We start from the raw sequence: 26,291 nt of genomic DNA on the forward strand, positions 1-26,291 counted from the left end.
ATATCTCTAGTAGAACATGTATCATATGTCTACTGGAAACTTTACTCTATCTCTAGTAGAACATGTATTATATGTCTAGTGGAAACTATCATATCTCTAGTAGAAAACGTATCATGACTCTAGTAGAAACTCCACTAGATATCTCTAGTTACCATAATCTGAGTCCTTGAAGCAGGCGTCCATGTGATCCTGATCATCATCGAACTCGGCACTGTCGATGCTGCTGCTCTTCTTCGTCTTCTTGGGGGGTCGTTTGGCTGGCCGCTTACTTACTCCTCCTCCCGCTCCGCTCGCTGCTCCTCCCTTCCGTCCAGCGGTGGTGGTGTTGGAGTGGTTTCTGCCGGACCGGTCGCAGCCCCAGGCCCCAGGGGTGTCGGAGGAGATGGCTGCGGCCCCAGCGGTAGCCCCGGAGGACAGGTTGGCCATAGACAACATCCCCTGAATGGCCTCCTGTGTGCTGGGAGATGCAGGTGGCTGACTGTAAGTACGTCAATAAGAAATAACACAACACAATAACACATTACACTGCTGGAAGGTGTACCCGCCGGAGAGAGAGACAGATCGAGAGAGAGAGAGAGAGAGAGAGAGAGAGAGAGAGAGAGAGAGAGAGAGAGAGAGAGAGAGAGAGAGAGAGAGAGAGAGAGAGAGAGAGAGAGAGAGAGAGAGAGAGAGAGAGAGAGAGAGAGAGAGAGAGAGAGAGAGAGAGAGAGAGAGGAAGAAAGTTATAGAACCCATTGCCCTTTATCGTTGTGAGGTCTGGGGTCCGCTCATCAACCAAAATTTCACAAAATTCAAATTGAGACTGCATGCAGACTTCTGCAAAAGTATAATCTGTGTACAATGTAAAACACCAAATATTGCATGCAGAGCAACCTTCCATAACAAAGCCATCACCTACAGAGAGATGAACCTGGAGAAGAGTCCCCTAACCAAGCTCGTCCTACAGAGCCCCAGGACAGCAACACAATTATACCCAACCAAATCATGAGAAAACAAACAATTACTTGACACATTGGAAAGAATTAACAAAAAAACTACTGTAACTGACCCAAACTTAAGGAAAGCTTTGACTATGTACAGACTCAGTAAGCATAGCCTTGCTATTGAGAAAGAACACCTTAGGAAGCTCTGACGCTCAAGAGAAGGCAGGCTATGTGCACACCGCCCACAAAATGTGGTGGAAACTGAGCTGCACTTCCTTACCTCCTGACAAATGTATGACCATATGAGAGACACATACATTTGAAGTCAGAAGTTTACATACACCTTAGCCAAATACATTTAAACTCAGTTTTTCACAATTCCTCACATTTAATCAGAGTAAAAATCACCTGTCTTAGGATCACCACTTTACTTTAAGAATGTGAAATGTCAGAATAATAGTAGAGAGAATGATTTATTTCAGCTTTTATTTCTTTCATCACATTCCCAGTGGGTCAGAAGTTAACATACACTCAATTAGTAATTGGTAGCATTGCCTTTAAATTGTTTAACTTAGGTCAAACGTTTTGGGTAGCCTTCCACAAGCTTGCCACAATAAGTTGGGTGAATTTTGGCTCATTCCTCCTGACAGAGCTGGTGTAACTGAGTCAGGTTTGTAGACCTCCTTGCTCGCACACACTTTTTCAGTTCAACCCACAAATGTTCTAAAGGATTGAGGTCAGGGCTTTGTGATGGCCACTCCAATACCTTGACTTTGTTGTCCTTAAGCCATTTTGCCACAACTTTGGAAGTATGCTTGGGGTCATTGTCCATTTGGAAGACCCATTTGTGACCAAGCTTTAACTTCCAGACTGATGTCTTGAGATGTTGCTTCAATATATCCACAATTTTCCGACCTCATGATGTCATCTATTTTGTGAAGTGCACCAGTCCCTCCTGCAGCAAAGCACCCCCACAACATGAAAAGTATGATCTTTGTCCCCATGTGCAGTTGCAAACCGCAGTCTCGCTTTTTTTATGGCGGTTTTGGAGCAGTGGCTTCAACCTTGCTGAGCGGCTATTCAGGTTATGTCGATGTAGGACTCGTTCTACTGTGGATATAGATACTTTTGTACCCGTTTCCTCCAGCATCTTCACAAGGTCCTTTGCTGTTGTTCTGGGATTGATTTGCACTTTTCGCACCAAAGTATGTTCATCTCTAGGAGACAGAACGAGTCTCCTTCCTGAGCGGTATGATGGCTGCGTGGTCCCATGGTGTTTATACTTGCGTACTATTGTTTGTACAAATGAACGTGGTACCTTCAGGTGTTTGGAAATTCCTCCCAAGGATGAACCAGACTTGTGGAGGTCTACCGTTTTTTTTCTGAGGTCTTTGCTGATTTCTTTTGACTTTCCCATGATGTCAGGCAAAGAGGCACTGAGTTTGAAGGGAGGCCTTGAAATGCATCCACAGGTACACCTCCAATTTGACTCAAATTATGTCAATTGGCCTATCAGAAGCTTCTAAAGCCATGACATAATTTTGTGGAATTTTCCAAGCTGTTTAAAGGCACAGTCAACTTAGTGTATGTAAACTTCTGACCCTCTGGAATTGTGATACAGTGAATTATAAGTGAAATAATCTGTCTGTAAACAATTGTTGGAAAAATGACTTGTGTCATACACAAATTATAGTTTGTTAACAAGACATTTGTGGAGTGGTTGAAAAACAATTTTTAATGACTCCAACCTAAGTGTATATAAACTCCCGATTTTAACTATATACACCTATTCTGAAAGGCCTGAGAGTCTGTAACACCACTAAGAAAGGGGCACCACAAGCAAGAGGCACCACCAAGCAAGACCAAGGAGCTCTCCAAACAAAAAGGAACAAAGTTGTGGAGAAGTACAGATGTTAAAAAAGCATCAGACTCTTTGAACATCCCACGGGGCTTGTCATGTTGTCATGCTGTGTTGTCACCATGCTGTGTTGTCACCATGCTGTGTTGTCACCATGCTATGTTGTCACCATGCTGTGTTGTCACCATGCTGTGTTGTCACCATGCTGTGTTGTCACCATGCTGTGTTGTCACCATGCTGTGTTGTCACCATGCTATGTTGTCACCATGCTATGTTGTCACCATGCTATGTTGTCACCATGCTGTGTTGTCACCATGCTGTGTTGTCACCATGCTGTGTTGTCACCATGCTGTGTTGTCACCATGCTATGTTGTCACCATGCTATGTTGTCACCATGCTGTGTTGTCACCATGCTGTGTTGTCACCATGCTGTGTTGTCACCATGCTGTGTTGTCACCATGCTATGTTGTCACCATGCTGTGTTGTCACCATGCTGTGTTGTCACCATGCTGTGTTGTCACCATGCTGTGTTGTCACCATGCTATGTTGTCACCATGCTGTGTTGTCACCATGCTGTGTTGTCATTAAATCCATTATTAAAAAATGGAAAGAATATGGCACCACAACAAACCTGCCTAGACTTGGCACTCTGGTACCGCTTGCCGAGCGGTAGCAGAGAGAACTGTCTATAACTTGGGTGACTGGAGTCTTTGACAATTTTTTGGGCCTCCCTCGGACACAGCCTAGTATATAGGTCCTGGATGTTAGGAAGCTTGGCCCCAGTGATGTACTGGGCCATACCCACTAACCCTCTGTAGTGCCTTACGGTCGGATTCCGGGCAGTTGCTGTACTGGTCTGCCATGTAGCTTCTGTCTATTTGAGTTGGTCAGTACGTGTAGGAAATCCTTTCTAATGTGGATTTTTTGAAAGATATCAAGTAGAAAAACTGCATAAGTGTTCTCCACTTTCTGAAGGACCGAGTTTTGAAATCAGTGGAAATAGAGTCTGATAGTTAAGAAGATGGAGAAATCTCTGACGTTTGATTGCAAATATGCAGAAGGAGTCAAAAAGAGAACACACACAGAAGGCTGTTGTATAAAACACTTGTCTCCGGATTACATCTTCAAACTAAGGGCAACCATGGCAACCGGGACAGAGAAGGAGAAGCATCCATTCATGTATATGGGTAAGATAGTCTAGATAGTCTAGATAGTCTAGATAGTCTAGATAGTCTAGATAGTCTAGATAGTCTAGATAGTCTAGATAGCTACATTTTCAGATATTACACGTTTCTAATTTTTGTCAGAAAGTCATTTTCATTTCAAGTTAAGTGTACTGTTAGCTAGCTAGCCAAAGTTAGCTGGCTGGTTCACTACTTGACATTATGTGTATGATCTGTGTAGTCATATTATTTGTATCTCAGAGCCATTTGCTTTGCAAGTCATATCCTAATATTATCTAGCTAACATTGTACCCGGTTGGTGAGCTACCTGCAGATTCATGCAGGGTAGCAACTTCACGAGACAGGATTATGGTTCATTGTTTAGCTAGCTAGCTAAACAAAGCTCGCTAGCTAAACAGTGTCTGGAAGTAGTTAGTTAGCTTGGTTGCTTCACTGCTGTTGTTAGGACAGAACGCTCGGCTCAACTCTTAAAGAGATGGGTGGGGCTAAAGCTTAACAGGGTGTGAATGATGCTGAATGGGTGTAGACAAAGAGCTCTCCAGTTGGTGTACCAAAATATTTAAAGGACATTTTCTCAAAAGTGGGTTTACAAGTTTATCAACTTTCAAAACAGAATTACTTTCCCCATTGTTCCTCGACTGTAGTGTTTGATATATAATTTTCTAGCTCTGAGTCTCTACTTTTATCCAATGTAAAAAACAACATTTCAAATATTGCTGCATAAGACCGACTCGAGCCGGTCGGTCACATATGAGCACTTCGCTAGTGAATGCTTGATCAACCGCCATGAGATAAGAATATATTTTAAACAGAGATAAAGTTAGTTGAAATATCAAAATGTCTTAGCAGGGACCAAATAAATCATATTTTAATCATGATATTTCAACTCTTCATCTCCCCGTTATGGTTCCTGTTAAGATATCTTGATATTTAAACATTTCCACTGTTCCACTCCTCGTTATTCATGAGCTGATCTGCTATCTGTATAATCAAGTCTATTTTGCCAAATAGGAGATATTCTGTCATTGAAGGAGTTGAGCAGCTTTAGTCATGTGACTTATTTTTGACAGACAAAGTGTGTCTGATTTGACAACGCTATGACCCACTAGGGGTGCACTCAGTGCATCCTGAGACACTCTGTGTCGAGACAAACTAGGCCTACTGTTAAAATGCACTGAATTAATTGAGGAACCTGATAACGCTCAGAATTTATGAATGGCCTGTTTCGCAATTCACAACAATGTCATTGGCAATCAAATTTACTCTATCATTACTAAATATCAGTTTAACTTGCTGTAAAATCTTCAGTGTCACAGCTATTTTGGGAGAACACTGGCATAGTGACCATAACTTGCTTTTAAATGCTTTGAATGGGCGCTTAGTTTTGGGGTATTTCCCGGGACTCTCAGGATAAATATGAATTATTCTCGGTTTTTGACTCTAGAACTTCTCTCCCATTCCTGTCGGAATCCCGTGGGACGTGTGGTGTCCTGTTCCTATCTCTATTACAGACACACTGTGTGTGTGTGTTCTTGCGCCCCCCTATCTGAGACATCCACTGCAGCCCTCATCCTCCACATACAACACCCGTTCTGCCAGTCACATTCTGTTCAAGGTTCCCAAAGCACACACATCCCTGGGTCGCTCCTCTTTTCAGTTTGCTGCAGCTAGCGACTGGAACGAGCTGCAACAAACACTCAATCTGGACAGTTTTATCTCCATCTCTTCATTCAAAGACTCAATCATGGACACGCTTACTGACAGTTGTGGCTGCTTTGTGTGATGTATTGTTGTCTCTACCTTCTTTCCCTTTGTGCTGTTGTCTGTGCCCAATAATGTTTGTACCATGTTTTGTGTTGCTACCATGTTGTTGTCATGTTGTGATGCTACCATGTTGTTGTCATGTTGTGATGCTACCATGTTGTTGTCATGTTGTGATGCTACCATGTTGTTGTCATGTTGTGATGCTACCATGTTGTTGTCATGTTGTGATGCTACCATGTTGTTGTCATGTTGTGATGCTACCATGTTGTTGTCATGTTGTGTTGCTACCATGTTGTTGTCATGTTGTGTTGCTCCATGTTGTTGTCATGTTGTGTTGCTCCATGTTGTTGTCATGTTGTGTTGCTCGATGTTGTTGTCATGTTGTGTTGCTCCATGTTGTTGTCATGTTGTGTTGCTACCATGTTGTTGTCATGTTGTGTTGCTCCATGTTGTTGTCATGTTGTGATGCTACCATGTTGTTGTCATGTTGTGATGCTACCATGTTGTTGTCATGTTGTGTTGCAACCATGCTGTGTTGTCATGTTGTGTTTCTAACATGCTGTTGTCATGTTGTGTTGCTACCATGTTGTGTTGCTACCATGCTGTGTTGTCATGTTGTCATGTTGTGTTTCTACCATGCTGTGTTGTCATGTTGTGTTGCTACCATGCTGTGTTGTCATGTTGTGTTGCTACCATGCTGTGTTGTCATGTTGTGTTTCTACCATGTTGTTGTCATGTTGTGTTGCTAACATGTTGTTTTGTCATGTTGTGTTGCTACCATGTTGTTGTCATGTTGTGTTGCAACCATGCTGTGTTGTCATGTTGTGTTGCTACCATGCTGTGTTGTATTGTTGTGTTGCTACCATGTTGTTGTCATGTTGTGTTGCAACCATGCTGTGTTGTCATGTTGTGTTGCTACCATGTTGTTGTCTTGTTGTGTTGCTACCATGTTGTTGTCATGTTGTGTTGCAACCATGCTGTGTTGTCATGTTGTGTTGCTACCATGTTGTTGTCATGTTGTGTGGCTACCATGTTGTGCTGTCATGTTGTGTTGCTACCATGTTGTGTTGTCATGTTGTGTGTTGCTACCATGTTGTGCTGTCATGTTGTGTTGCTACCATGCTGTGTTGTCATGTTGCCATGTTGTGTTGCTACCATGTTGTTGTCATGTTGCCATGTTGTGTTGCTACCATGCTGTGTTGTCATGTTGCCATGTTGTGTTGCTACCATGTTGTGCTGTCATGTTGTGTTGCTACCATGTTGTGTTGTCATGTTGCCATGTTGTGTTGCTACCATGTTGTGCTGTCATGTTGCCATGTTGTGTTGCTCATGTTGTTGTCATGTTGCCATGTTGTGTTGCTACCATGTTGTGCTGTCATGTTGCCATGTTGTGTTGCTACCATGCTGTGTTGTCATGTTGCCATGTTGTGTTGCTACCATGTTGTGCTGTCATGTTGTGTTGCTACCATGTTGTGTTGTCATGTTGCCATGTTGTGTTGCTACCATGTTGTGCTGTCATGTTGTGATGCTACCATGTTGTTGTCATGTTGTGATGCTACCATGTTGTTGTCATGTTGTGATGCTACCATGTTGTTGTCATGTTGTGTTGCTACCATGTTGTTGTCATGTTGTGTTGCTACCATGTTGTTGTCATGTTGTGATGCTACCATGTTGTTGTCATGTTGTGATGCTACCATGTTGTTGTCATGTTGTGATGCTACCATGTTGTTGTCATGTTGTGATGCTACCATGTTGTTGTCATGTTGTGTTGCTACCATGTTGTTGTCATGTTGTGATGCTACCATGTTGTTGTCATGTTGTGATGCTACCATGTTGTTGTCATGTTGTGATGCTACCATGTTGTTGTCATGTTGTGATGCTACCATGTTGTTGTCATGTTGTGTTGCTACCATGTTGTTGTCATGTTGTGTTGCTCCATGTTGTTGTCATGTTGTGTTGCTCCATGTTGTTGTCATGTTGTGTTGCTCGATGTTGTTGTCATGTTGTGTTGCTCCATGTTGTTGTCATGTTGTGTTGCTACCATGTTGTTGTCATGTTGTGTTGCTCCATGTTGTTGTCATGTTGTGATGCTACCATGTTGTTGTCATGTTGTGGTGCTACCATGTTGTTGTCATGTTGTGTTGCTACCATGCTGTGTTGTCATGTTGTGTTTCTAACATGCTGTTGTCATGTTGTGTTGCTACCATGTTGTGTTGCTACCATGCTGTGTTGTCATGTTGTCATGTTGTGTTTCTACCATGCTGTGTTGTCATGTTGTGTTGCTACCATGCTGTGTTGTCATGTTGTGTTGCTACCATGCTGTGTTGTCATGTTGTGTTTCTACCATGTTGTTGTCATGTTGTGTTGCTAACATGTTGTTTTGTCATGTTGTGTTGCTACCATGTTGTTGTCATGTTGTGTTGCTACCATGCTGTGTTGTCATGTTGTGTTGCTACCATGCTGTGTTGTATTGTTGTGTTGCTACCATGTTGTTGTCATGTTGTGTTGCAACCATGCTGTGTTGTCATGTTGTGTTGCTACCATGTTGTTGTCTTGTTGTGTTGCTACCATGTTGTTGTCATGTTGTGTTGCAACCATGCTGTGTTGTCATGTTGTGTTGCTACCATGTTGTTGTCATGTTGTGTGGCTACCATGTTGTGCTGTCATGTTGTGTTGCTACCATGTTGTGTTGTCATGTTGCCATGTTGTGTTGCTACCATGCTGTGTTGTCATGTTGCCATGTTGTGTTGCTACCATGTTGTGCTGTCATGTTGCCATGTTGTGTTGCTACCATGTTGTGCTGTCATGTTGCCATGTTGTGTTGCTACCATGCTGTGCTGTCATGTTGTGTTGCTACCATGTTGTGTTGTCATGTTGCCATGTTGTGTTGCTACCATGTTGTGCTGTCATGTTGTGTTGCTACCATGTTGTGTTGTCATGTTGCCATGTTGTGTTGCTACCATGTTGTGCTGTCATGTTGCCATGTTGTGTTGCTACCATGCTGTGTTGTCATGTTGCCATGTTGTGTTGCTACCATGTTGTGCTGTCATGTTGTGTTGCTACCATGTTGTGTTGTCATGTTGCCATGTTGTGTTGCTACCATGTTGTGCTGTCATGTTGCCATGTTGTGTTGCTACCATGCTGTGCTGTCATGTTGTGTTGCTACCATGTTGTGCTGTCATGTTGTGTTGCTACCATGTTGTGTTGTCATGTTGCCATGTTGTGTTGTCATGTTGCCATGTTGTGTTGCTACTGTCATGTTGCTACCATGCTGTGCTGTCATGTTGCCATGTTGTGTTGCTACCATGTTGTGCTGTCATGTTGCCATGTTGTGTTGCTACCATGCTGTTGTCATGTTGTGTTGCTACCATGTTGTGCTGTCATGTTGCCATGTTGTGTTGCTACCATGCTGTGTTCTCATTATGTAATGGTATCTCTCTTATCGAGATGTGATGGTATCTCTCTTATCGAGATGTGTGTTTTGTCATATGTTTTTATGTTGTATTTTTAATCTCAGCCCCCATCCTCGCAGGAGGCCTTTTGCCTTGTGGTAGGCCATAAATAAGAATTTGTTCTTAACTGGCTTGCCTAATTAAATTAAGGTAAAAAAAAATGATGTACCTGTTGACGCTGTAGTCGATGCCACCCACTGCTTTGCTGGCCTGTAGTAGGTCCAGGATGCCTGCCGTGCTTCCCGCCTTCTTCTTTACCTTCAAGTTACGACCTTTCACCTCCCGCTTGACCTCTGGCTTGACTTCTGTGTCGATGTGGAGCGACTCTTCATCTGATGAGTCAGTCTTCTGAGGATGGAATAGAGCAACACGTTTTATTGTACAACACACTGAACACAAGAAGAGCATATGACTTTATAATTCACTGTGAAACGGAAACACACAACAGGCACACAATGACGCCTGACAGCCAGACGTACACCTGATCTACGTCACACAGGTGATCCCAGACATGACCCGTCAGTTAGGATACATTCCCACTACTATTATAACTATGGACCTGGTTGAATGGGGCAGTAGGAGTTTTAAAAACTATTATTTGACCTTTATTTAACTAGGCAAGTCAGTTAAGAACAGATTCTTATTTTCAATGACGGCCTGGGAACAGTGGGTTAACTGCCTGTTCAGGGGCAGAACGACAGATTTGTACCTTGTCAGCTCGGGGATTGAACTTGCAAAATCCGGTTACTCGTCCAACGCGCTAACCACTAGGCTACCCTGCCGCCCCAGAAGTGGGATATACAGTACAACACCTCCCCTACTTAAACACACCCAGTACTACTGATCCTCATGACAATAGTGATGGAGGCCTGTAACAGCTGGATCTAGGACTCTCTCTCTCTCTCTGAAGGTTAGTGTCTTTTCTGTAGGGAAGGTAATGATCCTCATGACAATAGTGATGGAGGCCTGTAACAGCTGGATCTAGGACTCTCTCTCTCTCTCTCTCTCTCTGAAGGTTAGTGTCTTTTCTGTAGGGAAGGTAATGATGGGTGGTTCTGTAGCTCAGTTGGTAGAGCATGGCGCTTGTAACGCCAGGGTAGTGGCCAGGGTAGTGGGTTCGATTCCCGGGACCACCCATACGTAGAATGTATGCACACATGACTGACTGTAAGTCGCTTTGGATAAAAGCGTCTGCTAAATGGCATATATTATTATATATTATTATTCATCATGTATGACATTCCTGGGAGTGTGTAGACTTAAATGTTTTATTACCATAGCATTTTTGTATGTTATCTATAGTTATGTAGTTGAAAATGTATCAATGTGGGCAAACTCGAGGCAGACTTGATACAAAATATTGTGCAGTAAAATAATTCTCCACTGGATCAGTCTGAAACTTTGCAAACACACTCCGCTGTTAGAATGATATTTTACCAGATCTAATATGTTATATTCTGCTACATTAATTCCACAAACTTCAAAGTGTTTCCTTTCAAATGGTTGTTGAGTGGACCCCAGACCTCACAACCATGAAGGGCAATGGAGCCTATGACTGATTCAAGTATTTTTAGACAGATCCTAATTGGTATTTAAAATGTTATGTTCCTTTTGATGGCATAGAAGGCCCTTCTTGCCTTGTCTGTCAGATCGTTCACAGCTTTGTGGAAGTTACCTGTGGTACTGATGTTTAGGCCGAGGTATGTATAGTTTTTTGTGTGCTCTAGGGCAACGGTGTCTAGATGGAATTTGTATTTCTGGTCCTGGAGACTGGACCTTTGTTGGAACACCATTTGTTAGTCTTACTAATATTTACTGACAGGGACCAGGTCTGACAGGGACCAGGTCTGACAGGGACCAGGTCTGACAGAATCTGTGCAGAAGATCTAGGTGCTGCTGTAGGCCCCCTTGGTTAGGGACAGAAGCACCAGATCATCAGCAAACAGTAGACATTTTACTTCAGATTCATTCTAGTAGGGTGAGGCCGGGTGCTGCAGACTGTTCTTGTGTCCTAGCCAATTAGTTTATATACAGTGCATTCGGAAACTATTCAGACCCCTAGACTTTTTCCACATTTTGCTACTTTACAGCCTTATTCTAAAATCTATACACAATACCCCATAATATAAACATTCTACTTTTAAACTCAGACAAAACAGAGATGCTTGTTCTAGGTCCCAAGAAACAAATTCATATTTTTTATTTATTTTACACCCTTTTCTACCCAATTTTGTGGTATTCAAATGTTAGTAGTTACTATCTTGTCTCATCGCTACAACTCCTGTACGGGCTCGGGAGAGACGAAGGTCGAAAGCCATTCATCCTCCGAAACACAACCCAACCAAGCTGCACTGCTTCTTAACACAGCGCTCATCCAACCCGGAAGCCAGTCACACGAATGTGTCGGAGAAAACACCGTCCACCTGGCGACCTGGTTAGCGCGCACTGCGCCTGGCCAGCCACAGGAGTCACTAGTGCGCGATGAGACAAGGATGTCCCTACCGGCCAATTAGGATATCCCTACTGACAATTCATCTTGATGGTTGTACAGTCGTCCCAAATAAAACTGTGAAGGACCTCGGCGTTACTCTGGACCCTGATCTCTCTTTTGACGAACATAGACTGTTTCAAGGACAGCTTTTTTCCATCTACGTAACATTGCAAAAATCAGAAACTTTCTGCCCAAAAATGAGGCAGAAAAATTAATCCATGCTTTTGTCACTTCTAGGTTAGACTACTGCAATGCTCTACTTTCCGGCTACCCGGATAAAGCACTAAATAAACTTCAGTTAGTGCTAAATACGGCTGCTAGAATCCTGACTAGAACCCCAAAATTTGATCATATCACTCCAGTGCTAGACTCCCTATACTGGCTTCCTGTTAAGGCAAGGGATGAGTTCAAGGTTTTATTTCCAAACTACAAAGCATTACATGGGCTTGCTCCTACCTATCTTTACGATTTGGTCCTGCTGTACATACCTACACATACGCTACGGTCACAAGACGCAGGCCTCCTTACTGTCCTTAGAATTTCTAAGCAAACAGCTGGAGGCAGGGCTTTCTCCTATAGAGCTCCATTTCTATGGAATGGTCTGCCTGCCTACCTTGTGAGAGACGCAGACTCGGTCTCAACCTTTAAGTCTTTACTGAAGACTCATCTCTTCAGTAGGTCCTATGGTTGAGTGTAGTCTGGCCCAGGAGTGGGAAGGTGAACGGAAAGGCTCTGGAGCAACGAACCGCCCTTGCTGTCTCTGCCTGGCCGGTTCCCCTCTTTCCACTGGGATTCTCAGCCTCTAACCCTATTACAGGGGCTGAGGCACTGGCTTACTGGGGATCTCTCATGCCGTCCCTGGGAGGGGTGCGTCACTAGAGTGGGTTGAGTCACTGACGTGATCTTCCTGTCTGGGTTGCCCCCCCTTGGGTTGTGCCGTGGCGGAGATCTTTGTGGGCTATACTCGGCCTTCTTTCAGGATGGTAAGTTGGTGGTTGAAGATATCCCTCTAGTGGTGTGGGGATTGTGCTTTGGCAAAGTGGGTGGGGTTATATCCTTCCTGTTTGGCCCTGTCCGGGGGTATCATCGGATGGGGCCACAGTGTCTCCTGTAACCTCCTGTCTCAGCCTCCAGTATTTATGCTGCAGTAGTTAATGTGTCGGGGGGCTAGGGTCAGTTTGTTATATCTGGAGTACTTCTCCTGTCTTATCCGGTGTCCTGTGTGAATTTAAGTATGCTCTCTCTAATTCTCTCTTTCTTTCTTTCTCTCTCTCGGAGGGCCTGAGCCTTAGGACCATGCCTAGGACTACATGGCATGATGACTCCTTGCTGTCCCCAGTCCACCTGGCCGTGCTGCTGCTCTAGTTTCAACTGTTCTGCCTGCGGCTATGGAATCCTTACCTGTCCCAGACCTCTTATTTGACCATGCTGGTCATTTATGAACATTTGAACATCTTGGCCATGTTCTGTTATAATCTCCACCCGGCACAGCCAGAAGAGGACTGGCCTCCCCTCATAGCCTGGTTCCTCTCTAGGTTTCTTCCTAGGTTTTAGCCTTTCTAGGGAGTTTTTCCTAGCCAACGTGCTTCAACACCTGCATTGCTTGCTGTTTAGGGTTTCTGTATAGCACTTTGAGATATCAGCTGATGTACGAAGGGCAGACACCGACAAGCTAAACGTCAGTATAGAGATAAAGTGGAATGTAAGGCAGGTGGTTAGAGCGTTGGACTAGTTAACTGTACGGTTGCAAGATTGGATCCCCCGAGCTGACAAGGTAAAAATCTGTCGTTCTGCCCTAAACGAGGCAGTTAACCCACCGTTCCTAGGGCCTCGTTTGCCTAGTTAACAAAAATATTCAATAAAGGTGTAAAAAAATATTCAATAAAGGTGTAAAAAAAATAAAAACAGGCCAAATCGGTGTCCAAAAATACCGATTTCTGATTATCAATGAAAAATCGGCCCTAAAAATCGGCCCTAATTAATCGGTTAATTGGTCGACCTCTAGTGTCTGTCTCAGGGTTCTCGTTTTACACTATTCTGATTTTCCACCCTCCGCCAATACAGGGGTAGTGTGCTCTTATAGCTGTGTGCCATGCCCAGGGATGGTCTGTGTGGAAGATTAAGTTGATTACGTTCCCATTCTTTGTAGCAGTCAGCAAAGTGTCTCTAGATTGTCCATGAGGAGCTTCTGTTTGCACTCTTTCCGTGCCTTGTCATTTTCTATATCCAAGGGGTACTGTACTGTGGTGGAGGGAAGCCATGGAACAGGGGGCCAAAGAGGCCTCTGGGTGGGAGAGGTACTCTGCTCTCTCTCTCTCCAATGTGTGGTGTCCTTTGGCCCGGCGCCGCACAGCGCTGTCTTTGATTCACACACGCTTCACTCACACACATGTGATTTCCATTGCAACATAGAGGATCACACGGAATTCATTAATGACCAAATATTCCAGAATGTTTTCCTCTGACTGTTGGGATCTTGGAAGCAGAGTCATTAGGCCGTTGTCTTAATGGACGTAGAACTGTAGATATCAGAGTCTTCTGGATGTTAGAGAATCTCTAGACATTAACCTGTTAACACTATGAACCTGGTAACACTATGAACCTGGTAACACTATGAACCTGATATTAACACTATAAACCTGATAACGCTATGGACCTGATATTAACACTATGAACCTGTTAACACTATGAACCTGATATTAACACTATGAACCTGATATTAACACTATGACCCTGATATTAACACTATGAACCTAATATTAACACTATGAACCTGATATTAACACTATGACCCTGATAATAACACTATGAACCTAATATTAACACTATGAACCTGGTAACACTATGAACCTGATATTAACACTATAAACCTGATAACGCTATGGACCTGATATTAACACTATGAACCTGATATTAACACTATGAACCTGATATTAACACTATAAACCTGATAACGCTATGGACCTGATATTAACACTATGAACCTGATATTAACACTATGAACCTGATATTAACACTATAAACCTGATAACGCTATGGACCTGATATTAACACTATGAACCTGATATTAACACTATGAACCTGATATTAACACTATAATCAATTTGTAAGTCGCTCTGGATAAGAGCGTCTGCTAAATGACTTAAATGTAAATGTAAATAAACCTGATAACGCTATGGACCTGATATTAACACTATGAACCTGATATTAACACTATAAACCTGATATTAACACTATGAACATGATATTAACACTATGAACATGAAAACACTATGGACCTGATATTAACACTATGAACCTGATATTAACACTATGAACATGAAAACACTATGGACCTGATATTAAAACTATGAACCTAATATTAACACTATGAACCTAATATTAACAATATGAACCTGATATTAACACTATGAACCCGATATTAACACTATGAACCTAATATTAACACTATGAACCTAATATTAACACTATGAACCTGATATTAACACTATGAACCTAATATTAACACTATTAACCTGTTATGAACACTATGAACCTGATATTAACACTATGAACCTGATAATAACACTATGAACCTGATATTAACACTATGAACCTGATATTAACACTATGAACCCGATATTAACACTATGAACCTAATATTAACACTATGAACCTAATATTAACACTATGAACCTAATATTAACACTATGAACCTGTTATGAACACTATGAACCTGATATTAACACTATGAACCTGATAATAACACTATGAACCTGATATTAACAATATGAACCTGATAATAACACTATGAACCTGATGTTAAAACTATGAACCTGATGTTAACACTATGAACCTGATATTAACATTATGAACCTGTTAACAATCTGAACCTAATTATAACACTATGAACCTGTTAACACTATGAACCTGATATGAACACTATGAGCCTGATATTAACACTAGGAAGCTGTTATGAACACTAGGAACCTGTTATGAACACTATGAACCTGATATGAACACTATGAACCTGATATTAACTTTATGAACCTGTTAACAATATGAACCTAATTATAACACTATGAACCTGTTAACACTATGAACCTAATTATAACACTATGAACCTGATATGAACACAATGAACCTGATATGAACACAATGAACCTGATATGAACACTATGAGCCTGATATTAACACTATGAGCCTGTTAACGCTATGAACCTAATTATAACACTATGAACCTAATTATAACACTATGCACCTGTTAACACTATGAACCTGATATTAACACTATGAACCTGTTAACACTATGAACCTGATAATAACACTGTGAACCTGAAATGAACACTATGACCCTGATATTAACACTATGAGCCTGATATTAACACTATGAACCTGCTATTAGCACTATGAACCCGGTTTTAACACTATGAACCTGATAATAACACTATGAACCTGATATTAACACTATGAACCTGATAATAACACTATGACCCTGATAATAACACTATGAACCTAATATTAACACTATGAACCTGTTATGAACACTATGAACCTGATATTAACACTATGAACCTAATATTAACACTATGAACCTGTTATGAACACTATGAACCTGATAATAACACTATGAACCTGATAATAACACTATGAACCTGATAATAACACTATGAACCTGATATTAACACTATGAACCTGATATTAACACTATGAACCAGATAATACTATGAACCTGATATTAACACTATGAACCTGTTAACAATATGAACCTAATTATAACACTATGAACCTGTTAACACTATGAACCTGATATGAACACTATGAACACTATGAGCCTGATATTAACACTATGAACCTGTTAACAATATGAACCTAATTGTAACACTATGAACCTGTTAACACTATGAACCTGATATGAACACTATGAACCTGATATGAACACTATGAGCCTGATATTAACACTATGCACCTGTTATGAACACTATGAACCTGATATTAACAAAAACAAATATTTTACCTCAGTTAAGAACAAATTCTTATTTTCAATGATGGCCTAGGAACAGTGGGTTAACTGCCTGTTCAGGGGCAGAACGACAGATTTGTACCTTGTCAGCTCGGGGGTTTGAACTTGCAACCTTCCGGTTACTAGTCCAACACTTTAGCCACCCCTATGAACCTATTATGAACACTATGAACCTGATATTTACACTACGAACCTGTTATGAACACTATGAACCTGATATTAACACTATGAACCTGATATTAACACTATGAACCTGTTAACACTGTGAACCTGATAACACTATCCTGCTGACCTGAACTGAACCGTACTGTGCTGGCTCGGATATGTTCCTTTCACATCGTCTTTTCCAGCACAGTTCCAGACACTATGGTGGATGTGTAACCAGGCCAGTCCAGCACTGCTCTGCTCGGCTCAGTAGTGGTAGATGGCGCTGACAGACATGGCAGCTCTGCTTCTAGCTCCTAAGCAATTTTGCAGTATTTCGTTTTTTTGTTTGTTATTTCTTACATTATTAGCCAACATTTTTTGTGTTATTACATACAGCCGGAAATAACTTTTGGATTTGAGTGCGACGAAAACTCATCCGCATTACGAGCAGGAATACGACATATTCCGAATTGGATAATTAGTTCTTACCCCCCAGTGCAATTGAACTTATCCCAGAGGCTGTTCCAAGACGCTGCTGGCAGAGAAGAGGTATTCGGAGTGGACCTCTAGTCCGACTCAGGAGGCGTGCACACTATCCACCCCTTCCAAGTGTATTACTATCTAATGTTCAGTCTCTGGACAATAACGTAGACGAGCTCAGGGCGAGGATCTCCTTCCAGAGAGACATCAGGGATTGTAACATACTCTGTTTCACAGAGTCATGGCTCTCTCTGGCTATACTGTTTGAGTCCGTACAGCCAGCTGGGTTCTCAGTACATCACACAGACAGGAGTAAAGAGCTCTCCAGGAAGAAGAAAGGCGGTGGTGTATGTTTCATGATTAACTACTCATGGCGTGATAACATACAGGAAGTCCTTTTGTTCACATGACCTAGAATACCTCACAATCAAATGCAGACCGTATTACCTGCCAAGAGAATTATCTTCGGTTATATTCACAGCCGTGTATATTCCTACTCAAGCCGATAACACGATAGCAGTCAAGGAACTCCACTGGACTTGTGCAAACTGGAAACCATACAGTTGAAGTTGGAAGTTTACATACACCTTAGCCAAATACATTTAAACTCAGTTTTTCACAATTCCTGACATTTAATCCTAGTAAAAAATTCCCTGTCAATTAGGATTACCACTTTATTTTAGGAATGTGAAATGTCAGAATAATAGTACATTTATTTGATTTATTTCAGCTTTTATTTCTTTCGTCACATTCCCAGTGGGTCAGTCAATTTAGTGTATGTAAACTTCTGACCCACTGGAATTGTGATACAATGAGTTATAAGTGAAATAATCTGTCTGTAAACAATTGTTGGGAAAATGACTTGTGTCATGCATTAAGTAGATGTCCTAACCGACTTGCCAAAACTATAGTTTGTTAACAAGAAATATGTGGAGTGGTTGAAAAACACGTTTTAATGACTCCAACCTAAGTGTATGTAAACTTCCGACTTCAACTGTAGATGGCCGGGCAGGGTGGTTGTGGAGCCAGAGACAGCAGGGGTTCAAACTGTAGAACCCAGTTCCTACATTTGAATAAAGAAATTGATTAGGGTGGGTGTGGAGGCGGTATTATTTGTATCTGGGGATTTTAACAAAGCCAACTTGACTACTGAAGTTCTATCAACACATTGACTGTAGTCCTCATGCTGGAAAAACACTTGACCACTGCTACTCCGCCTTCCGGGATGCCAACAAGGCCCTCCCCTGCACTCCCTTTGGGCAAATCAGATCACAATTCCATTTTGCTCTTCACTTCCTATAGGAAGAAACTCAAACAGGAGGTACCCATGCTAAGGTCTAGTCAACGCTGGTCTGACCAATCGGAATCTATGCTTCAAGATTGTTTTGATCACGTGACATGTTACAGGTAGCCTTGGAGAATAAGGTATACAAGGACACGAAGACTGAGTTCATCAGGAAGTGTTTAGGGGATGTTGCTCCCACTGTGACTATTAATACCTACCCAAACCAGGAACCGAGGATAGATGGCAGCATTCGTGCAAAACTGGAAGTGAGAACCACCGCATTTAACCATGGCAAGGTGACTGGGAATATGGTTGAATTCAAACAGTGTAGTTATTCCCTCCGTAAGGCAATCAAACAGGCAAAATACATAGCCGCGTCCTCAGAGCATGTGCAGACCAGCTGGCTGGTGTGTTTAGAGAAATATTCAATCTCTCCCAGTCTGATGTCCTCACTTGCTTCAAGATGTCCACCATTGTTCCTGTACCCAAGAAAACTAAGGTAACTGAACTAAATGAACTAGCACTCACTTCTGTCATCATGAAGTTCTTTGAGAGACAAGTCAAGGATCATATCACCTTCACCTTACCTGACATCCTAGACTCACTTCAATTTACATTCCGCCCAAATATATCCACAGACAATGCAATCGCCATCACACTACACACCGTCCTATCCCATCTGGACAAGAGGAATACCTATGTAAGAAACCCACAACAACACAGAAACTGGGGGACGTAACAGCTGCTACACATCAGCCTTCAACACCATAGTACCCTCCAAGCTCATCATTAAGCTCGGAGCCCTGGGTCTGAACCCCTGGCGGGCCGCCCCTCCAGGCTCATCATTAAGCTCGGAGCCCTGGGTCTGAACCCCTGGCGGGCCGCCCCTCCAGGCTCATCATTAAGCTCGGAGCCCTGGGTCTGAGCCCCTGGCGGGCCGCCCCTCCAAGCTCATCATTAAGCTCGGAGCCCTGGGTCTGAACCCCTGGCGGGCCGCCCCTCCAGGCTCATCATTAAGCTCGGAGCCCTGGGTCTGAACCCCTGGCGGGCCGCCCCTCCAGGCTCATCATTAAGCTCGGAGCCCTGGGTCTGAACCCCTGGCGGGCCGCCCCTCCAGGCTCATCATTAAGCTCGGAGCCCTGGGTCTGAACCCCTGGCGGGCCGCCCCTCCAGGCTCATCATTAAGCTCGGAGCCCTGGGTCTGAACCCCTGGCGGGCCGCCCCTCCTGTACTCCCTGTTCACCCATGACTGCGTGGCCATGCACGCCTCCAACTCAATCATAAAGTTTACAGATGACAAAACAGTAGTGGGCCTGATCACCAACAATGACGAGGGAGGAGGAGGTGAGGGCCAAGTGGTGCCAAGAAAATAACATCCCTTTCAACGTCAAGAAGACGAAGGAGCTGATCGTGGACTTTAGGAAACAGCAGACTGAGCACGCCCCTATTCACATCGACAGGACAGCAGTGGAAAAGGTGGAAAGCTTCAAGTTCCTCTGTGTACACATCACTGACCAACTGAAATGGTCCACCCACACAGACAGTGTGGTGAAAAAGGCACAATAACACCTCTTCAACCTCAGGAGGCTGAAGAAATTTGGATCGGCCCCTAAAATCCAAACTTTTGCACAATTTAGAGTATCCTGTCGGCCTTTTCATCCCAATAAATCAAATGAAATGAATTTATATAGCCATTCTTACATCAGCTGATATCTCAAAGTGCTGTACAGAAACCGACGGGACAGCATGCAGAAGGTGAGGTCAGTACAGGTGCATCAAAGCTGGAACCGAGAGACTGAAAAACAGCTTCTACACTGACTCAACTCCAGCCTCTTTAATAACCACTGCCTGTTCACCCCGCTATCATCCAGAAGGCGAGGTCAGTACAGGTGCATCAAAGCTGGAACCGAGAGACTGAAAAACAGCTTCTATGTCAAGGCTATCAGACTGTTAAATAGCCATCACTAGCCGGCTTCCACCCGGTTACTCAACCCTGAACCATAGAGGCTGCTGCCCTGTGTACATAGACATGGAATCACTGGCCACTTTAATAATGGAATCACTGGTCACTTTAATAATGGAATCACTGGTCACTTTAATAATGGAACACTGGTCACTTTAATAATGTTTACATACTGCTTTACTCATCCCATATGTCCAGCATATACTGTATTCTACTGTATTTACTAACTAGTCACTTTAATAATGGAACACTGGTAACTTTAATAATGTTTACATACTGCTTTACTCATCTCATATGTATATACTGTATTCTAGTCAATGCCACTCCGACATTGCTCGTCTTAATATGTATATATTTCTTAATTCCATTATTTTACTTTTAGCTGTGTGTATTGTTGTGAATTGTTAGGTATTACTGCATTTTGCTAAACCTGCAATAACATCTGCTAAATATGTGTATGTGACCAATAACATTTTATTTGATTTGATTTAGTGTGAAAAGGGTCTGAGTGAACAGAATGTTAGACATTCTATTACTGGTCTTTACTTTGAGTATAGGTCATACCTTGGGAGAGGAGCTTACATACCTTGACATCAGAGGGGATGAGCTTTGGCTTCTTGGATGGCTGGATTGCTTCTTTGATGTTTGACAGGACTGGCAGGGAGAGAAGAGAGAGTCAATCAACAACTATCCAATCACAAGAGAGTGTCAAATCAACAACTTGCCAATCAGAAGTCAGGACTACTCTTTCACAATCTCAATAAACCTAAGGTGAACTTTAATAGATGTATTTACTGCAGTATTGTGACAAAGAAATACATACAGTGCCTTTGGAAAGTATTCAGACCCCTTGACTTTTTCCACATTTTGTTACGTTACAGCCTTATTCTAAAATGGATTCAACTGTTTTCTAATTTAAATGAGAACTGAAATATCTAATTTACATAAGTATTCAGACCCTTTACTCAGTACTTTGTTGAAGCACCTTTGGCAGTGATTACAGACTTGAGACTTCTTGGGTATGACCATACAAGCTTGGCACACCTGTATTTGGGGAGTTTCTCCCATTCTTCTGTGGAGATCCTCTCAAGCTCTGTCAGGTTGGATGGGGAGCGTCGCTGCAAAGTTATTTTCAAGTCTCTCCAGAGATGTAAGATCGGGTTCAAGTCCAGGCTCTGGCTGGGCCACTCAAGGACCAAGGACATTCAGAGACTTGTCCCGAAGCCACCCCTGTGTTGTCTTGGCTGTGTGAAGGAGGATCAATGGAAACAGGATGCACCTGAGCTCAATTTTGAGTCTCATAGCAAAAGCTCTGAATACTTATGTAAATAAGGTATTTCTGTTTTCGCTTTGTCATTATGGGGTATTGTGTGTAGATTGCTGAGGAATTGTTTTTGAAATAAGGCTGTAAAGTAACAAAATGTGGAAAAAGTATGTAATACAAAGCTAGAAACTGATATAGCTTTTCTTGGCTGAAATATGTAGTGGTGTGATATAATCTTTTGCCAATATATAAATTAGCATAACTTGGCGCATTTTAGCTGCCCAATCGTAGTAAATTCTACCTGAAGGAAGTATTGACTTTCAAATAGAAAGTAGATATTCGCTAGGACTAGATTGACCAGGGACAGGTGGTAAACAATAGGGGGTAGTGTGTCACCAAGTCCTGAGGTAATGTTCCAGGGGACTCAGGTAAACAATTGCCAACATTCGCAGTATTTGGAGCCACTGAGCTGCCAATTGTGGGGCATTTTACCTGACGGTCATATTTACTTTCAAACAGAAAACTCACAGGATAAGTCTCTCTTTTTCCTCCTGATGGGGAACTCATCAATCTTCAGCTCTCCTTCGTCTGACACGTACTCGTACTCGTCTCTCACCGGCTTGGCCTTGTCCTCTTTTAGGTTTTGTAACGAGCTGAACACACTGGAGTTAGTCTGGGGCTTCAGCTTAGAACTGAGAGAGAGAGAAACATACACAGATTAACCCTTTACACTGGTGGGAACTTGAACATTTCCTTCCAGAATAAATATGAAAAGCATAACCATGGAAGCAATTGAAAGGGAACAGTTTCAAGATAATGGGAAAATGATTAGACCAAAGTTGAGGACACAACTATTCAATGGCCCAAGGCTGAATACAAAACACTACACTGTGGATTTTATGTGCATTTTACATTTACTGTACTTTTCTCCACATTCGTTTATAACGAAATCTGAAAATACTCTGGATACACTTAGTAACATCAAAAGAATATTCCTGGAAAATGTGGAGAAGGTGCAACATAAGACAAGAAAATGACAAGGGTTTGAGTGAGCAGACAGACACACTCGTGTCTACAATTGGAAAAATACTTTACGACACAGAGCAGTCTCCTACTAGAAGGTGCTTTATGAATGAAGATTCTCCGACTGGAATGTGCTTTATGACTCAGAGAACAGTCTTCATCAAGAATGTGCTTTATGACTTCTTCAACTAGAAGGTGCTTTATGACTCAGAGAAGAGTCTTCATCAAGAAGGTTCTTTATGACTCAGAGAACAGTCTCCTACTAGAAGGTGCTTTATGACTCAGATAACAGTCTCCTACTAGAAGGTGCTTTATGACTCAGATAACAGTCTCCTACTAGAAGATGCATTATGAATGAAGATTCTCCGACTGGAATGTGCTTTATGACTCAGAGAACAGTCTTCATCAAGAAGGTGCTTTATGACTCAGAGAAGAGTCTCCTACTAGAAGGTGCTTTATGACTCAGAGAACAGTCTCCTACTAGAAGGTGCTTTATGACTCAGAGAACAGTCTCCTACTAGAATGTGCTTTATGACTCAGAGAACAGTCTCCTACTAGAAGGTGCTTTATGACTCAGAGAACAGTCTCCTACTAGAAGGTGCTTTATGATTCAGAGAACAGTCTCCTACTAGAAGGTGCTTTATGACTCAGAGAACAGTCTCCTACTAGAATGTGCTTTATGACTCAGAGAACAGTCTCCTACTAGAATGTGCTTTATGACTCAGAGAAGAGTCTTCATCAAGAATGTGTTTATGACTCAGAGAACAGTCTCCTACTAGAAGGTGCTTTATGACTAAGAGAAGAGTCTTCATCAAGAAGGTTCTTTATGACTCAGAGAACAGTCTCCTACTAGAAGGTGCTTTATGACTAAGAGAAGAGTCTTCATCAAGAAGGTTCTTTATGACTCAGAGAACAGTCTCCTACTAGAAGGTGCTTTATGACTCAGAGAAGAGTCTTCATCAAGAAGGTTCTTTATGACTCAGAGAAGAGTCTTCATCAAGAAGGTTCTTTATGACTCAGATAACAGTCTCCTACTAGAAGGTGCTTTATGACTCAGAGAACAGTCTCCTACTAGAAGGTGCCTTATGACTCAGAGAAGAGTCTTCATCAAGAAGGTGCTTTATGACTCAGAGAACAGTCTTCATCAAGAAGGTGCTTTATGACTCAGAGAAGAGTCTCCTACTAGAAGGTGCTTTATGACTCAGAGAACAGTCTCCTACTAGAAGGTGCTTTATGACTTCTTCAACTAGAAGGTGCTTTATGACTTCTTCAACTAGAAGGTTCTTTATGACTCAGAGAAGAGTCTCCTACTAGAAGGTGCTTTATGACTCAGAGAACAGTCTCCTACTAGAAGGTGCTTTATGACTTCTTCAACTAGAAGGTGCTTTATGACTTCTTCAACTAGAAGGTTCTTTATGAGTCAGAGAGCAGTCTCCTACTAGAAGGTGCTTTATGAATCAGAAGAGTCTCCAACTAGAAGGTGCGTTATGAATCAGAAGAGTCTCCAACTAGAAGGTGCGTTATGAATCAGAAGAGTCTCCAACTAGAAGGTGCGTTATGAATCAGAGCAGTCTCCTACTAGAAGATGCTTTATGAATCAGAAGTCTCCAACTAGAAGGTTCTTTATGACTCAGAAAAGGGTCTCAAACTAGAAGATGCTGTATGACTTAGAACAGTCACCTAATAGAAGATGCTTTATGAATCATGAGAAGAGTCTCCAACTAGAAGGGGCTTCCTGACAGTGAAGAGTCTCCAACAAGAAGGTGCTTTATGACTCAGAGAACAGTCTCCAACTAGAATATATTCTATGAATCAGAACTAGAAGGTTATTTACAACTCAGAGAAGGATCTCCACTAGAAGGTTCTTTATGACTCAGAGAAGGGTCTCACTGTGTTTATTAAGCTCTGATGTCATATATAGCATGTTACTATAACACCACTGTGTTTATTAAGCTCTGATGTCATATATAGCATGTTACTATAACACCACTGTGTTTACTAAGCTCTGATGTCATATATAGCATGTTACTATAACACCACTGTGTTTATTAAGCTCTGATGTCATATATAGCATGTTACTATAACACCACTGTGTTTACTAAGCTCTGATGTCATATATAGCATGTTACTATAACACCACTGTGTTTATTAAGCTCTGATGTCATATATAGCATGTTACTATAACACCACTGTGTTTATTAAGCTGATGTCATATATAGCATGTTACTATAACACCACTGTGTTTACTAAGCTCTGATGTCATATATAGCATGTTACTATAACACCACTGTGTTTATTAAGCTCTGATGTCATATATAGCATGTTACTATAACACCACTGTGTTTACTAAGCTCTGATGTCATATATAGCATGTTACTATAACACCACTGTGTTTATTAAGCTCTGATGTCATATATAGCATGTTACTATAACACCACTGTGTTTATTAAGCTCTGATATCATATATATAGCATGTTACTATAACACCAGAGTGTTTATTAAGCTCTGATGTCATATATAGCATGTTACTATAACACCACTGTGTTTATTAAGCTCTGATGTCATATATAGCATGTTATTATAACACCACTGTGTTTATTAAGCTCTGATGTCATATATAGCATGTTACTATAACACCACTGTGTTTATTAAGCTCTGATGTCATATATAGCATGTTACTATAACACCACTGTGTTTATTAAGCTCTGATGTCATATATAGCATGTTACTATAACACCACTGTGTTTATTAAGCTCTGATGTCATATATAGCATGTTACTATAACACCACTGTGTTTATTAAGCTCTGATGTCATATATAGCATGTTACTATAACACCACTGTGTTTATTAAGCTCTGATGTCATATATAGCATGTTACTATAACACCACTGTGTTTATTAAGCTCTGATGTCATATATAGCATGTTACTATAACACCACTGTGTTTATTAAGCTGATGTCATATATAGCATGTTACTATAACACCACTGTGTTTATTAAGCTCTGATGTCATATATAGCATGTTACTATAACACCACTGTGTTTATTAAGCTCTGATGTCATATATAGCATGTTACTATAACACCACTGTGTTTATTAAGCTCTGATGTCATATATAGCATGTTACTATAACACCACTGTGTTTATTAAGCTCTGATGTCATATATAGCATGTTACTATAACACCACTGTGTTTATTAAGCTGATGTCATATATAGCATGTTACTATAACACCACTGTGTTTATTAAGCTCTGATGTCATATATAGCATGTTACTATAACACCACTGTGTTTATTAAGCTCTGATGTCATATATAGCATGTTACTATAACACCACTGTGTTTATTAAGCTCTGATGTCATATATAGCATGTTACTATAACACCACTGTGTTTATTAAGCTCTGATGTCATATATAGCATGTTACTATAACACCACTGTGTTTATTAAGCTCTGA

General features: G+C 41.7%; 1 protein-coding gene across 3 annotated transcripts in view; it reads right to left on the minus strand.

Moving 5' to 3' along the window:
- Window positions 1–26,291, minus strand: part of LOC118377153 (lysine-specific demethylase phf2) — a 189,690-nt gene that overhangs the window by 12,315 nt on the left and 151,084 nt on the right. Inside the window, exons 15-18 of one of the 3 annotated variants that reach the window (XM_052509583.1) lie at window positions 22,342–22,505; window positions 21,136–21,203; window positions 9,351–9,526; window positions 153–478 (exon numbers count right to left, since the gene is read on the minus strand). In XM_052509583.1, the coding sequence (XP_052365543.1) occupies window positions 153–478; window positions 9,351–9,526; window positions 21,136–21,203; window positions 22,342–22,505 (734 nt within the window). Of the gene's footprint in view, window positions 1–152; window positions 479–9,350; window positions 9,530–21,135; window positions 21,204–22,341; window positions 22,506–26,291 lie in introns of all 3 variants that reach the window. The other 2 variants (XM_052509582.1, XM_052509584.1) reach the window with 2 other exon arrangements.

Source organism: Oncorhynchus keta, unplaced genomic scaffold, assembly GCF_023373465.1.
Source record: "Oncorhynchus keta strain PuntledgeMale-10-30-2019 unplaced genomic scaffold, Oket_V2 Un_contig_473_pilon_pilon, whole genome shotgun sequence".
Classification (NCBI taxonomy): Eukaryota; Metazoa; Chordata; class Actinopteri; order Salmoniformes; family Salmonidae; genus Oncorhynchus; species Oncorhynchus keta.